The 15,042-nt window shown below is 40.9% G+C and overlaps 1 protein-coding gene across 5 annotated transcripts in view; it reads right to left on the reverse strand.

The window, feature by feature from the left end:
* Window positions 1–2,924: 2,924 nt before the first annotated feature.
* The window catches only part of LOC133461420 (myocyte-specific enhancer factor 2D homolog), a 41,481-nt gene continuing 29,363 nt past the window's right edge, over window positions 2,925–15,042 (reverse strand). For 2 of the 5 annotated variants that reach the window (XM_061742329.1, XM_061742328.1), the window contains 5 exons: window positions 14,683–14,812; window positions 12,979–13,159; window positions 8,843–8,911; window positions 6,432–6,482; window positions 2,925–4,457 (listed from right to left, as the gene is read on the reverse strand). In XM_061742329.1, the coding sequence (XP_061598313.1) occupies window positions 4,037–4,457; window positions 6,432–6,482; window positions 8,843–8,911; window positions 12,979–13,159; window positions 14,683–14,812 (852 nt within the window). In that variant the 3' untranslated portion in view covers window positions 2,925–4,036. The remainder of the gene's footprint in view (window positions 4,458–6,431; window positions 6,483–8,842; window positions 8,912–12,978; window positions 13,160–14,682; window positions 14,813–15,042) is intronic. The other 3 variants (XM_061742332.1, XM_061742331.1, XM_061742330.1) reach the window with 2 other exon arrangements.

The following is a 15,042-nucleotide window of genomic DNA, read 5'->3' on the forward strand; positions in this document are numbered from 1 at the left end:
GGCCACCGTACACAAGATAATAATAATTAATAATAATAAAAAAAGCAGCAGCTCCATAGCAATATCATTACAATAATCGACGATGGAACTGTCACCAGCACAAATTAATCCAGAAATAGTGAGATTTTAAAAAACATTTCACACATGTGACGGGTGCAGGTTTTGTCGTGTTGCACATACGGATTGTCTCGTGACTAGACTGTTAGATTTGAAAGATTTGCACACAAACAAAGCTGTGCAAAGTTGTGTGGTGTCACATTTTCAACCATCAGTGCCAACCGGGGGGAACCATGGAAGCGAAGGTTATAGTCAGAAAGGAAAGAGAATGATCTGCCTGGAGACTGATGACTTGTTTCTGTTTTCTTGCTGAGATGCTGAGAATAAACGGCTCTGAAGGCTCCAAAACCAGCACCTCTAAAACTACCAGGCCTCCATCATCTAAATCGTACAAAACTGAAGTCTAAAAACAGCCATTTACCATACAAAGATATATATTTTTTGTCTTTTATCTCTGGTTTGTGGTCTCCTCTATCTGGCAGTAATTTCTGCCCAGTTCATTCACTTAAAACCAAACTGATCCAAAACACAACCTTATAAAAGTCTGATTCCTAAATGTATTATTAAGTTACACGGAAAGTTACGGAGCTATTACCTATAAAGACGTTGGGAACCTAGCTCTGTCTTACCTTAAAGAAGTTGCATATCATCCCAGCAGAGTCTCAACCTCAGACTGCACATTTACTTCCAAAACTGGAACAAGTGGAGCCGGCGGTCGGCCCTCCCTGAGTCTGGCTCTGCTGGACGTTTGTTTTTCAAAAGCCCTGTTAGTTTTTGTTGTTTTCTCTCCCCACTGTCGCCTCCTGCTTATTCAGGAACTGAAGGTCTGGACTTCCTCAGCCAGGCTGGCTGGATCAATGTGGACTCTATCGTACTGGACTTGTCTTCGGTGTAAAGTGCCGTCGCATGACTTTAGTTGTTAATTGGTGCTACCCAATTAAAGTTAACTCAATTGAGTAGCTTTTAAATAATCTCCGAATATTTTTACACAAGCTAATGTGCTAAAATAAGAACTGGGTTGTGATTGTAAATTGTAATTTAGTAGGTTATTCCTTACAATTTTGTTGAGTAGATATATCACATTTGTTTTTTCCTTGTTTTTTTTTTGCATAAAGAAATTGAATATAAATGCTAATAGTTTTTCGGGGAAACACGTTCATTTTGCAACATGAATAGTGAAAACCATAAAACAGGACAATTTAAGAGCTTTTACAATATCAGGTGTCCAAAATAATACTCAATAATAACATTAATACATTATGTACAGAGGAGTTGGATCTCTAATGTTTTCATAGTGCATTTTTTTCACAAGTGCATGAATTTCTCCAAAAATAAGAGGAGCTTTTTGACAAAAAGCAAAAATTGCACTTCATCTAAAGTTAAAAAGGCAACCAATATAAAATTCTAATATCTACCCAAAATACAAATGTATATTAAAAAAAAAACAACAAAAAAAATGCAAATCAAACTTCATCTAATTCCAATTTGTGTTTTATATTTTTCTTCTCCATTATAATATAATATTTGTCAGTCCTGGTACGCAGCAACGTCCATATGGGGAAAATCTGCTTCTTAAGTTTGAGGTGAATTTTCTTCTGATCTGAAATTGAAACGTTAACAATTATTCGTCTAGATTTACAGGTGCTGGGATGTGTCTTTTTATGGGTCAGATGTTTACCATGTTTTACTGATCACCACAGCTGACTGACGGAAGAAAACGGGACTGAAACGGAGCTTAACGTGAAGCGCTAACTACCTCAATTTGATCTTGGCATTAAACCTGCCAGCATTACTGAAAAAGTCCCAGGACTCCTGCTCCTCTGCAGACTCTCGCCACAAACTGTGTTTCCAACAAGTTTGTCGGCTGCACTGATTCCTAAAGCAACAGCGTCACCTGCACTTCCACCAGAGCACAGACACGTAGAGCAGAAACCAACACGCCAGTCTGCATTTAAGTGTCGTCTTTGAGAAGAAGGGACAAGAATAAGAATAACAGCATCGATTCACACTCACACATTAGCCTGAAATGGGTTAAACAAAACATCTTTGTTCAAGAACAAATAAGATTTAACATCAAACTTTGAAACCAATTTACTGACTTCATTTCAGAGGGGGAAACGGGAATTACTGATTTTATACAGAAAAGAGACTTTTTAAGTGTACTTTATCTCTAACTACACTATAAGTGAACGGCATTGTCCTAATAATAATAATAATAATGATGATGATATAATAATGATAATGAGTTTACATCACCGTGTACAATTTATCTTTGATTGTGGGGTTTTAAAAATTTGTCGCAAGAGCATATGACACCACAACCAAGCAAACCTCTTTGAGTGAGACAAAGTGCGCACACCATCAACACTAGAATAAAATAGGATTACTGAAACAAGTCCGATCCACCGGTACTACAGAGTCGCCCCTGCACCATAGCTCAAAACATATCAAATTCACACTCAAATATGCAAACAGATCCACTGAGAATCAACACATTGCTTGTTTTTAGGGATATCTAGCAAAGTCTATGCAAATATATTCATATGTACATACACGTCGTTGAAGCTGAAAAGCTATTTTTACTTTGTCGCCAACTTGAAGCGGTAGAAATATAGAAAATGTCTTTTCCTTTCACTTTTTGAAACACTGCAAAGAGCTAAAGGAGAGATATAGAGAGCTAAAGAGGACATCAAAGCTTTTGTATAAGGAGTGATTTTTCATACAAAGTCGGAACTACTTCTGGACGACTAACGGACCTTCAAAACATGATTAAAATACAAACAGATAAAGAACACTTGGACTGAAAGAACCATATACTTCCCTACCCCCCCCCCCCCCCCCCCCCCCCCCCCCCCCCCCCCCCCCCCCAAAAAAAAGAGAAAAAAAAAGGCTCATAAAACTTCCTATGCGTTTAAAAGAATGGCATCTACTCCTGTTTAATAAGCTGAGTGACTGGCTGGATTTCTGATGAAACAATTTCCATCCAAGTTCCAGAGAAAACGGTGGGAGGACGGGATGAGCACCCAGTCTGATCAAAGTGACAGCCTGTAGTCAGTTTCTAGTTCTCAATGTTTCCACGACGCTGCGACTGACTCTGTCAGTGTCCTTACACTGTGTGCAAGAGGAATTTGGCATATATTTATATTGACTGTATATCTATATATGTTAAAATCACCAAGAGAAGATAACATTGGCACTCTGGCAGGGTGCTCCACTCCACAGCTGCAGAGTGCCACCTGAGGGCTCGGGGTCTGCCTGCTTGCATGAGGTTGGTGACGGCGGCAGCAAACGTTTCTTACGCTAAAAACACTACGAGTCTGTTTGATCGGCGCCGGGGGCGGACGCTCAAGTTCTCAAACTCGTCCGGATCGAGTTTAATTTCCTTTAGTGCAGTTTGGAAACGACTCTGGGGGAAGAAATGACATCACACAATCTAAAATGACGCTGGATTGAAGAGGAGCAGGAAGTGGCGCGGCATGCAGCAGATGTCCCGTTATGTCTGACGGGCCACCGAAACAGCTCGGTGTAAAATATGGGATCGGGATGCAAGTGACCGTGTGAAAGAAATGTTTTGTGGTTTCATGGGACTGCCAGGAAAAAAAATTAAATCCTGAACGCCTCATTCCTACCAAACAAAAACAGTAGAGTTCATTCAAGCAAGAAGGCTTAAAACAAAAACAAAAACACTGTTACTCTAGTCAGGATCATACTTGAATCCAGCGCAGCTCTGAGCCGCCGTTCCCTCCCTCAGAGCAAAATCCCCAAAAGGACGTTTTTCTTTTTTGTCTTCATGTTTTTCTGGGGGGGTGCGAGGTCCTGTAAGCCGAGGTGATGCAGCTGAGGAGTAAAACTGAGACAGAGGCCGAAGTGTGATGATAGTGTCACGTGGCAGTGGGGGCGGGACAACTGGATACTAACAATGGGTGTGTGTTTGAACTGTTAGGTAAGAAAACCTTGTGGCTGCAGAGAGCTGCTGCGTCTATGTGACCCAGGCGTCCAGTCTCATGCGTTTTATGTTTCCTCCCTCCTGCTCTGGTTCATTGGCCGCCCTGAGCAGCTCCGCCCCGGCGCTGCCGCCGCCTCCACCTCTGTTACCGGCGCTGGCGTCGTCGCGGTCGCTGCCCTCGAAGGAGCTGGCGTTGCTGCTGATGCTGTCGGCCGGCGAGCGGCCGGTCGGGGGCTCCAGGCACAGCAGGGAGCTGGGATACTGGGGCGGGGCGGTCAGGATGGCCCCTCCTCCTCCCCCTCCTCCTCCCGGGGTCGAGGACGGCGTGCTAGAAGACGGAGGAGGACACGGCGTGCTGCGATCCCGCCCGGGGGAGACGGGTTCTGACTTGATGCTCACGCTGGAGTTGGTGTTGACGGTCAGCATGGCACCTTGAGGTATGTGGGTCACCGGCCTGGAAACAATCACACACACGGGGAGAAAACGGGAGGAAGATGAGAGATGGAGCGGAAAAAGGAAATGTCAAATAGGGCTGGGCGATATATCGAGATTTTAATATATATCAATATATTTTCAAACGCGATATGTTACGAAACAATATCGTTTATATTGATTTAAAAAAAAAATATTTTTTTTTATGATTTTGATATAGCTTATTTTGTGACAAATTGACTTGAATGTTTTATTTGAGATATGCACAAATGTTTTGGTATTTGCACAACTGTCAACCTCAGTGGAAAAGCCTGCCTGTTACTGTCTACATCAGGGGTGTCAAACTCATTTTGCTTGGCGGGCCGGATTTGACCTATTTTTTTCTCGCGGGCCGCACGCTCCAAATAACAAAAACGGTGCGGAAAAGTTTTTCTCTAATTCTTTTTTTTTTACTATTGTTATCTAATCCAATATCAGTTTAGTTAATTTTAAAGGAAATATGCACTTTGTTTACACTTTGTTTACAATTATGTAAAATATATTTCTTCAGGATCTTTCTTGAAATTTCTCGTTTTTTTTCAAATTATGTAAGATACTTTTAATATCATTTTACAAAGATAAACAGAAACAAGTATGTTTTTTTTTATATTTGGCTTTTTTATAGGAAATTTAATTAAAAGCAAAATCTTTCTTATTAAATCCGAGAGTGTTTCTTTGTGATTTAGAGATTTTTCCAGTACAATTAAGTGTCTTTATTTTTAAAAATTGCGCGGATATTTACGCCAGTGTGCCGAAAAAGTCAGCGCTTCTTTTTTAACTGTTTTACTTTGTCACTATCCTCGTATTCAAAACTGAAATTCTCCAAATACATATCTTCTATCATCTTTTTTAGCAGTGATATTTTTCCTGCAAAAATATATAATAGTAGTCATTTAATAAAAATAAACGACCGTCTACAAAGAAATAAAATCGACAAATGCATTCTAGAAAACTAAAAAAATGTCGAAAACTGCTCTCTTTGTGGAATAACGATGGATTTGTAGAAGAAATATATTATCGGATATGCTGCGATTCATTGCAATTATTTATGCCTTCCTTTTTAGTAAATTAACATTTTGGTTTTTTGCGTTGGAAACTTCTCGCGGGCCGCATGAAAACCTCTCTCGGGCCGCACATTTGACACCCCTGGTCTACATTGTATTAATTGCACAGTGTATTTTAATTTAATTGTTATGCAGGAAAGGGATATTTGTTTTATTTTATTCAAGAAGCATTTTTATTCTATATATGCAGGCAGTTTATTTTTATTTCATTTGTTTTATACATTTTGATATTGTGCAGACCTCTGTTAATAAAGGAACCTGTGTGACATTTGGCACGAGGCTTTGTATTAAAACTGACTGTTTTTTTAAGGGTTTGCCTCAGAAAAAAATGAAGCTAACAGAGATGCTATGCTTTGGGGGAAACCCCAATTATGGCACAGAAAAAATATCGATATATATCGAGTATCGCCATTCAGCTAGAAAATATCGAGATATGACTTTTGGTCCATATCGCCCAGCCCTAATGTCAAATACATAATCTGGAGATAATCAGCCACATTGATCAAGCGTATGACTAACCAGGGAACCACTCGTGTGAAAACAAACCCGACATTACAGAGCACAGCACCAACAGGGAAAAAGCCACACTTGATTAACTCCATAAAAACGTCTTTTTTTCTGATCCTTTTAAAAGCAGAAGCGACGCCCCAAACTGCTCCCAAAAGATCAGGAGAACAACCCGGGAAGCATGAAATGATTTGTGTGACAGAGTGGTGTTGCTGTGAGTCAGCGATGACGTGAAGAAAACAGAGTAATGTCAGGTTAGAGAAACATGGCGGAAACCGGAACTAGATCTCTTTCCTGTTTGACTGCAGACAACGGCGGGCATGCTGAGAGAGGAGGCAGCCAAAAGCGAACAGACAACGCAGGAAAAAGGAAGTGTGATACAGTACCGGCCCAACCACTCATCTCTACCCAAGAACAGGTTGGACGGAGAGCCAACACTGTGGGAAGAAAACAAAATGTTGGAGCCCAAACCAAAAGGGAGGAGGTGTATTAAAGGCAGGTGGGGGGGATAGAGGATTAATGCAGGAAACATCCGTCCCCCCAAACAGCAATAATGTTCTCTGAACAAAACAACTTCTGCTTACGGCACAACATTTACTGAACTGACAAGGTTTATGCTGTGTTTATGTGTTTATGCAAAAATCCCCTGATCACATCTGTATTATAAAGTTATGGTTGCATTTTTTTTTTTTTCATTTGAAGGCTTTTGAAGCCTCGTTATAAGACCTTTATACAGGACTGTCTCCGAAAATTAGAATATTGTGATAAAGTTCTTTACTTTTTCGGTAATGCAATTAAAAAAACTAAAATGTCATACATTCTGGATTCATTACAAATCAACTGAAATATTGCAAGCCTTTTATTATTTTAATATTGCTGATTATGGTTTACAGTTTATGATTAAGATTCCCAGAATATTCTAATTTTTTGACATAGGATATTTGAGTTTTCTTAAGCTGTAAGCCATGATCAGCAATATTAAAATAATGAAAGGCTTGCAATATTTTAGTTGATTTGTAATGAATCCAGAATGTATGACATTTTTGTTTCTGTAATTGCATTACAGAAAATCACAATATTCTAATTTTCTGAGACAGTCCTGTAAGTGTTTAATAGTTGGCCATATTCATGCGTGTTTCAAACCTGCTGCATAAACTGAAGTGAAGGAAGAGTGTTCATGTTAAATACTGAAAGCCAATAACTTATACTAAAACACAAAATATGTCAAGATTCTTGAAGCTCATGTAACTGTTAGCTGAGTAAACCCCTTTTCAGACATGAAAAACATAACTTTAATGACTTAATCAGACTTGCGTTTAGTTAGTCAGAACTCTGGCTTGATGACGTTAATCTTCCTCAGAGTTTTATTCCTACATGTACATGCAAAATGTGCCTTTTGGGCATTAAATAAAGCAGGGAAATAAAATTCCTCAGAGTTGCAGTTTTCTTAGAGCAGCACATCCCATAATTCAAGGAAAATGTATTTATTTATATCGCACAATTTATAAGCCCAGGCAGTTCAGAGTGAAGTGCCCATGAGCTTTACTGTTTTGTGAAACGTGACCATGGCAACAGATGTCAACATCTGAATACAGGACTTTATTTATTTAGGGAGGGTAACTGAAAAAGTCCCTTTTCTTTGTGTTTGAACATATTGAACAGTGTAAGTACCGTATACAATCGTAAGGAGCAACTGAGAATATTGCTACATGTCAGAGGGGAAACTGCAGTGACAACACTTTTATCTCATTTAATTGACTCAGAAGTTGTAAAAGAATAGCTATGTGCTTAAGCTGATTACTGTCTGTAAAATCACAGCGTTGGATAATTTGGACAGCATTTCGCTTATGTAATAATAATAATAGAGTGCGCCTGCACGTTAATGCGACTGCAGCAGTTGAGATGTTTGCGGTGTTGATCCCTGCGTGTTGATCCCACTTATCAAACATGGCTGTGACATGTTCATGTTCCCTGAGCTTAATGACAAACACTGCACATCTGGAAGGGTCTCCAGGGGTTTAGCTGCAGAGAAAAGCAACGTATAATGGCCATTGTTGAAGGGTTGTTTCGCTTCACAAGCAGTTAAGCCCAGATCTTTAGTTTATGTCAGGTAATATACAGGACTGTCTCAGAAAATTAGAATATTGTGATAAAGTTCTTTATTTTCTGTAATGCAATTAAAAAAAACAAAAATGTCATACATTCTGGATTAATTACAAATCAACTGAAATATTGCAAGCCTTTTATTATTTTAATATTGCTGATTATGGCTTACAGTTTAAGATTCCCAGAATATTCAAATTTTTTGAGATAGGATATTTGAGTTTTCTTAAACTGTAAGCCATGATCAGCAATATTAAAATAATAAAAGGCTTGCAATATTTCAGTTGATTTGTAATGAATCCAGAATGTATGACATTTTTGTTTTTGTAATTGTATTACAGAAAATCACAATATTCTAATTTTCTGAGACAGTCCTGTAGATGAAGTAGTTTCTTCCCACTTGCTCCAACTGTGTCTATGATTAAGACTTGCAATCATAAACTAATCTCATTAAATCAATAGGATTTGGTTACATTTGTATTGATGATTTAAATGAATACAAGCCTTTTATTGCAGAAATATGATGAAAATATGATTAAAGGGCTTTAATAACTGATTAGTAACTCCAGACTTTATTGGTGCAAGATGTAAAGCATCCAAAACAACACATGCTGAATGTGTGTTGCATTAGAGGCAAAACACACACACACACACACACACACACACACACACACACACCAGAGTGGCTGTTCACCTCAGGTTGGCAGCCAGACTGGACACCTGGCTAGACAGCTCGCTGCTCTGTTTGTCCACGCCCCACATGCTGTGGACAAGAGGAGAGAACACACTTCACACTGGTGTTCACGTTAAACTCCAGCCCGGACCCTGCAGCTCTGGAGCTGCACCCATGTTCAAAAGAAGATACCAATCTACTATGGATGCTTTTCTGCAGTCTCTAATTAATCCTGAGAAAGAGGGAGAATGCTTTAAAAAAAATAAAGAATGTGAATTTCTTCATGTTGTGCTAAATAAATATATATACATTTTTCTTTTTAAGAAAATAGCCACATACTGTGTCCTATTCTATGACGTTGCGGAAGCTTTCACAGGGTTCATACACATTTTAACCAATTAATTTCCATGACTTTCCCTTGACTTGGCAGCAAGTTTTCATGACTATACATGACCTCTAAAAAATCAATGTATGAATGAAATATAGGAATAAAACTATGTAAAAAGTCACCACAGTGGAGATCTAATGACAATTGTGGTTTTATACAAAATAAACATTTGTTTAAACTAACACTGATATACCAGCTCTATGTTGTAGTATATGTTGTATAGTAATCTAATATAACTGTAATAACTGTTGGAGAATGTGGTCACTTGATCCGATCTGCATGATGCGCAAGATGCTAGGAAATATTTATTGATCAATTTTAAATCTTACCTTATAGGCTTTTATTACTAAATGTTATCATTAAGTGAGAAAAATAATTCCATGACTTTTCCAAAAACTTTTTGGATGAACTTATTTTTCCAAAACTTTTCCAGGCCTTGAAAATTACATTTTCAAATTCCATGACTTTTCCAGGTTTTTTCAAAACGTACAAACCCTGTTTCAGATGTAATTGTGAGGGAATATAATCCTCACTGCTTCTGAGGAACCAAAGTTATGGCTTTATCAGAGTGGACGTCATAACGTCAAAACGTTTTGTTACACAGGCTGGCAAACTTAGCGGTCCAATCAGAGGTGACAAAACTTTGCGAGGGATCCCCACTTTCAACTAAAGTTTTAGTGAAGATTATGATTGCTGTTCAAACTTGTCTTTAAAGGGGAAAAAAAACAACCAAACAGTTTTTTGTGCCTGAGAGCACTTGTTTCGGTGTTTGTACCGTGACATCACAGTAAAACTGCCCAGCTTCCTGTTTTCAGCCCCCACCCTGAATCTCACACCCCTGCAGCTGCTCTGACTCTGACGTGGGTCGCTAATCTGTAACAGTCATTTACAAAAAAATCTAACCAGCTATTATAAACACAGCTGTAAAGACGTGGCAGGAAGGCGAGCTGTATCTCTGTGGTACTCGGCTGAAAAGTCAGATATTTTATTTAAGGAAACTGTACCAAACATTTAAAAAAAATAAGAGCCATATGTGTCTTAAGTATCACTTCCTTAATGTACTTTCAGAAAACACAAAAACAAAGTTGTATTTTCTATGTAAAAGTATTACAAAAGTGTATCTAACGTTAAACCACCTTACTGTACCAGTCATCGTGTTTTCCTTCAGCTGCAGGAACTTCAAGCGGCAATTTTGTGCTAAATAGTCTACCTGAAAAGACCAGTCGCTCCTTTAAATAGAATTTAAATAAGTAAATAAGTAAGAATTTAAGTAAGTTAGGGGTCCAGGGCCCTCTACTAAGGGCTGTCCGGACTCTGTATGATCGGAGCAGGAGTCTGGTCCGCATTGCCGGCAGTAAGTCAGACTTGTTCCCGGTGCATGTTGGACTCTGGCAGGGCTGCCCTTTGTCACCGGTCCTGTTCATAATTTTTATGGACAGGATTTCTAGGCGCAGCCAGGGGTCGGAGGGGATCCGGTTTGGGAACCTCAGGATTTCATCTCTGCTTTTTGCAGATGATGTTGTCCTGTTGGCTTCATCAGACCGGGACCTCCAGCATGTGCTGGGGCGGTTTGTGGCCGAGTGCGACGCGGCAGGGATGAGAATCAGCACCTCCAAGACCGAGGCCATGGTTCTCCATCGGAAAAGGGTGGCGTGCCTTCTCCGGGTGGGTGGAGAAGTCCTGCCTCAGGTGGAGGAGTTTAAGTATCTCAGGATCTTGTTCACGAGTGAGGGAACGATGGAGCGTGAGATTGACAGACGGATCGGTGCAGCGTCCGCAGTTATGCGGTCGATGTACCGGACCGTCGTGGTGAAGAAGGAGCTGAGTCGAAAGGCGAAGCTCTCGATTTACCGGTCAATCAACGCAGAGCCGTCTGGGAGATTTGTGAGGCCCTGTGCGAAATGGTCGGGGGGGGGCCCTCGCACGCTCGCTACACTCCTGCGCACAAAATTTTGGGGGTTTTCGGGTCTGATCGGGTGTCTATATGCGCAATTTTAACCCTCCAATTAGCAAAATACTGGATACAAACACATACACGTTTCATTATGAAGCATTGCATACCTTCCCCTGCCTCATCATCATCTGGGCTTGCCTCGACGCCGGGCCCCACGGCTGCTTGAGACCTGGTCGGATCGGTGATTTTTGTAACAAATTTATCAAACGAGCCTTTCAGAGAGACATTAAACTCTTCCATTTTCTTTAGTTTTTTTCTTTTTTCATTCCCTGATGGAAATTTCCTGAATCTGTCTCGTTCTCTCGACATTGTGTGACAGTTTGTTACACACTCCACCCGTCTGGATCAGAGCACCTTGTGTCTGCGCTTGGTCTGATCAGTTGTGTTGAACAACAGCAACATCCATCAGCAAGCACATCATTGCACATATATTTATTGATATGCACAGATTAGTATACATTTAAGTCTGTAATGGAACGTGACTGTTGATATTTATAAGGGATAGAAGGAAAAAAAAAAAAAAAAAAAAAAAAAAACGTCCCATAGCGCGAGGCCCCTTGGGGCGCGAGGCCCCGTGCGGTCGCACGGGTCGCACACCCCTTGCGGCGGCCCTGAATCTACGCACCTACCCTCACCTATGGTCATGAACTTTGGGTAGTGACCGAAAGGACAAGATCGCGGATACAAGCGGCCGAGATGAGTTTCCTCCGCAGGGTGGCTGGACGCTCCCTTAGAGATAGGGTGAGGAGTTCGGTCACCCGGGAGGAGCTCGGAGTCGAGCCGCTGCTCCTCCACATCGAGAGGATTCAGACGTCATCGTCAACCACTGAAGTGAACTTTGCTACTGACATTTTCTTATCAGGATTACTCAGAACAGATGCTACGCACATTAAAAAGACACTTTTAAGCACTCATTTCTTCAGTTCTAGAGCTGAATATAACAGCAGACACACTAAAGTGATCATTTTCATTATTTAAAACAGCCATTTATCTCAAATGTACTTGCTCTTGTTGAGCACACAGAGAATAGTTGGACCCTTTAACATCCAAGCAGCAGCACCACAGATTTCCTGCGCGTGTGCATCAAGACATCTGTATAGTCACCGCTGAGGCCATCAACGCCACCGTCCCAAGAACAATCAAACAAATTAAACTGTTTTCAACTTTCTCCTGATGTATGTGGGTATGACCTTTTTAAGAACACAAATGTGAATTATGAAGAATCTAAGGTTTAAGACAATTTTAGGAACAAAGAAAAGAGAGGGTAAATTTCATGGCTTAGTTGTCTAAAGCCGCGAACCCCTCCCCTCCCCTGACCACCATTTCCTTTTAAAATGAACACATCCACTTCAGCCAGCTATTGTTAGAAGCACTTTTTCATCAAATATTTATTCAAAACTGAATACTATTTTAGCCGACGTCGAGAACGATGAAAATCCAAAATATCTAAATGTGTGCAATCATCATGTGATATTACACCCCCCCCCCTAAAAAAAAACCCAACAACCTGTTCTTCCCTCATGTTTCATGGTGCAAACTGAAACATGAGCAGAGGAAAGTGTCCAGACTGATGTCATGAGAGAGGCTGAGATGGTAGGATGCTGGTGAGAGACCAGATCACTAAAAAGAGGATGTGAATTGCTTGCATTTAAGGTCATGATATGAGAGATCATGCAAGCAACTGGGAGGTCGTCTGAGGACTGAGAGCTGTTAGACGGAGCTATTCTGAAAATCCCCCGCAAGGCATGTAAGTGCAGGTCTAAAGAAGAGCTGGACGCTGACGAGGCGATACGGATAATGGAATAAAAGACTTACACCAAGTTGCTGAGTGATGCGAGATTGAGCTGCTGCTGCGTTTGCTGCTGTTGCTGTTGAGGCTGCGGTTGGTGGGAGACGGCCGGCTGCTGTTGCCACGTGGACACACTGGTGGGCAACAAGCTGCCGGGAGAGGCCAGAGCGTGTAGAGCGGTGATGTCTGCGCTGGTCAGCTGGTACTCTGAGAGAAGGAAATGACACACAAGTCTCAACAAGAACCCTCATGTTGTTTGTTTTCAGCGTAATGGCGTACTTGGGGCCAGTCCCAATACACCCCCTAGCCCAGGGGTCGGCAACCCGCAGCTCTAGAGCTGCATGCGGCTCTTTAGCGCCGCCCTAGTGGCTCCTGGAGCTTGTTCAAAAATGTTTGACCTTTTTTTTTCTTTTTTTTCTTTTTTTCTTCTTTTTTTCCTTTTTCTTCTTTTTTCTCTTTTTTTCTTCCTTTTTCCTTTCCTTTTTAATCGCGACATTTCGACTTTTCTCAAAATTTCGACTTTTTTCTCGATATTTCGACTTTTTTTCGAGATTGTACTTCAACATTAATCTTGACATTTTTAATTTTTTCTCAAAATTTCGACTTTTTTCTTGACATTTCAACTTTTTTCCTCGACATTTCAACTTTTTTCCTCGACATTTCAACTTTTTTCTCGACATTTCAACTTTTTTCTCGAAGTGCATAATGAAAAAAAATCTTCCCCCAGTTATAACTAATATAGAAACATGCAGCATGTGTTGCCTTCATTCTAAGGCTCATACAAGATTTTTTGCGGCTCCAGACATATTTGTTGTTTGTGTTTTTGGTCCAATATGGCTCTTTCAACATTTTGGGTTGAAGACCCCTGCCCTAGTCCTACTTTTCAGTCCTACCCCTAAATTTTGCGCGTTCCTTTGAGGGTAGTGTTGTCCCAATTCCTATTTGCATGTAGGGGTAGAGGGCATAACGAGGGGTAGGGAGTATGAATCTAACTCTTCACAGCGAGGGATTTCAGATGCTGACTTTGCGACCGAGGCCGAGGGAGAAATTTCCCAGAATGCTTTACGTCATCATCTGCAGACTGAATCAAACAAAAAAAAAACATGGCGGACATTTCTAATTTTTAGTGAATAAAATCAATATTTTGAGTTAGTTTCTGCATAAAAATGCGTTTTGATTACATTTCTAGCGAGAAATATATATTTTACTTTCATAATATTCACTCAGTGAATGTACATAATCACTCACTTGGTCGTTGTTGCGTTGTATCTTCAGATCTCGCCAGAATAAAGGCTGATGTATGGCTCTGCGTCGATTTAACGCGGAACCATAAATCGCCTCTTCTCATCTCCGAAAACATCGGAGCAAATTTCTTAACAGGCGTTATTTGGATAAACTGAGCCCAGCTTGCGGATCTTAACATTTACTTTTACGCCTGAAAAAATATTAAAACTTAATAAAGTGGCATATTAACAGCGCTACAGCTGAAATTAAAACAGCTTTTAGCTCTGAGCTTCCTGATATGGTGTGACGTATGTGCAAACGTAACTACGCAGTCGCTTACGTACCCGAACATAAACCACGCAGTGACGTAGCAAGTGGTGTCCCAATCCCTAGGGAAGATTAAAAAGCCCTACGCCTGTGGCTTCATTTTTAGGGCTAGTGGTAGAAAGTAGGGGGTGTATTGGGATTGGCCCCTGAGCTCGTTGAGTTCCCGTGTTTTCCCCCACCTGTGTTGTACGCCGTGGGCATGGCGGAGAAGGGCAGCCCCTGCGCCAGCAGGCTCGGCGTGGCGACAGACACCACCGGCGTGGTGAGGGTTTGGGCCACCTGCGCTCCGGCCGCCAGCCGCTGGGCGTTCTGTCAGAGAGGAGGGAAACATATTAGCTTGAGCGAAGACGCAGCTTCCACATGAACCACAACTGAGATGCGTTTCATTTTGACATGCTGGGAATGATGATGTGCACATGTTAGGATTCTCAATGATGTGGACGGAAAGTAAATCTGTGGACGTTCTTGAGGACACACATCAAAAACAGCTCTGTTGTTTTCAGTGGAACATATGCGGGAGAATTACATCAAAGGACATT

The sequence above is a fragment of the Cololabis saira genome, chromosome 15 (genome assembly GCF_033807715.1).
Source record: "Cololabis saira isolate AMF1-May2022 chromosome 15, fColSai1.1, whole genome shotgun sequence".
Lineage (NCBI taxonomy): Eukaryota > Metazoa > Chordata > Actinopteri > Beloniformes > Belonidae > Cololabis > Cololabis saira.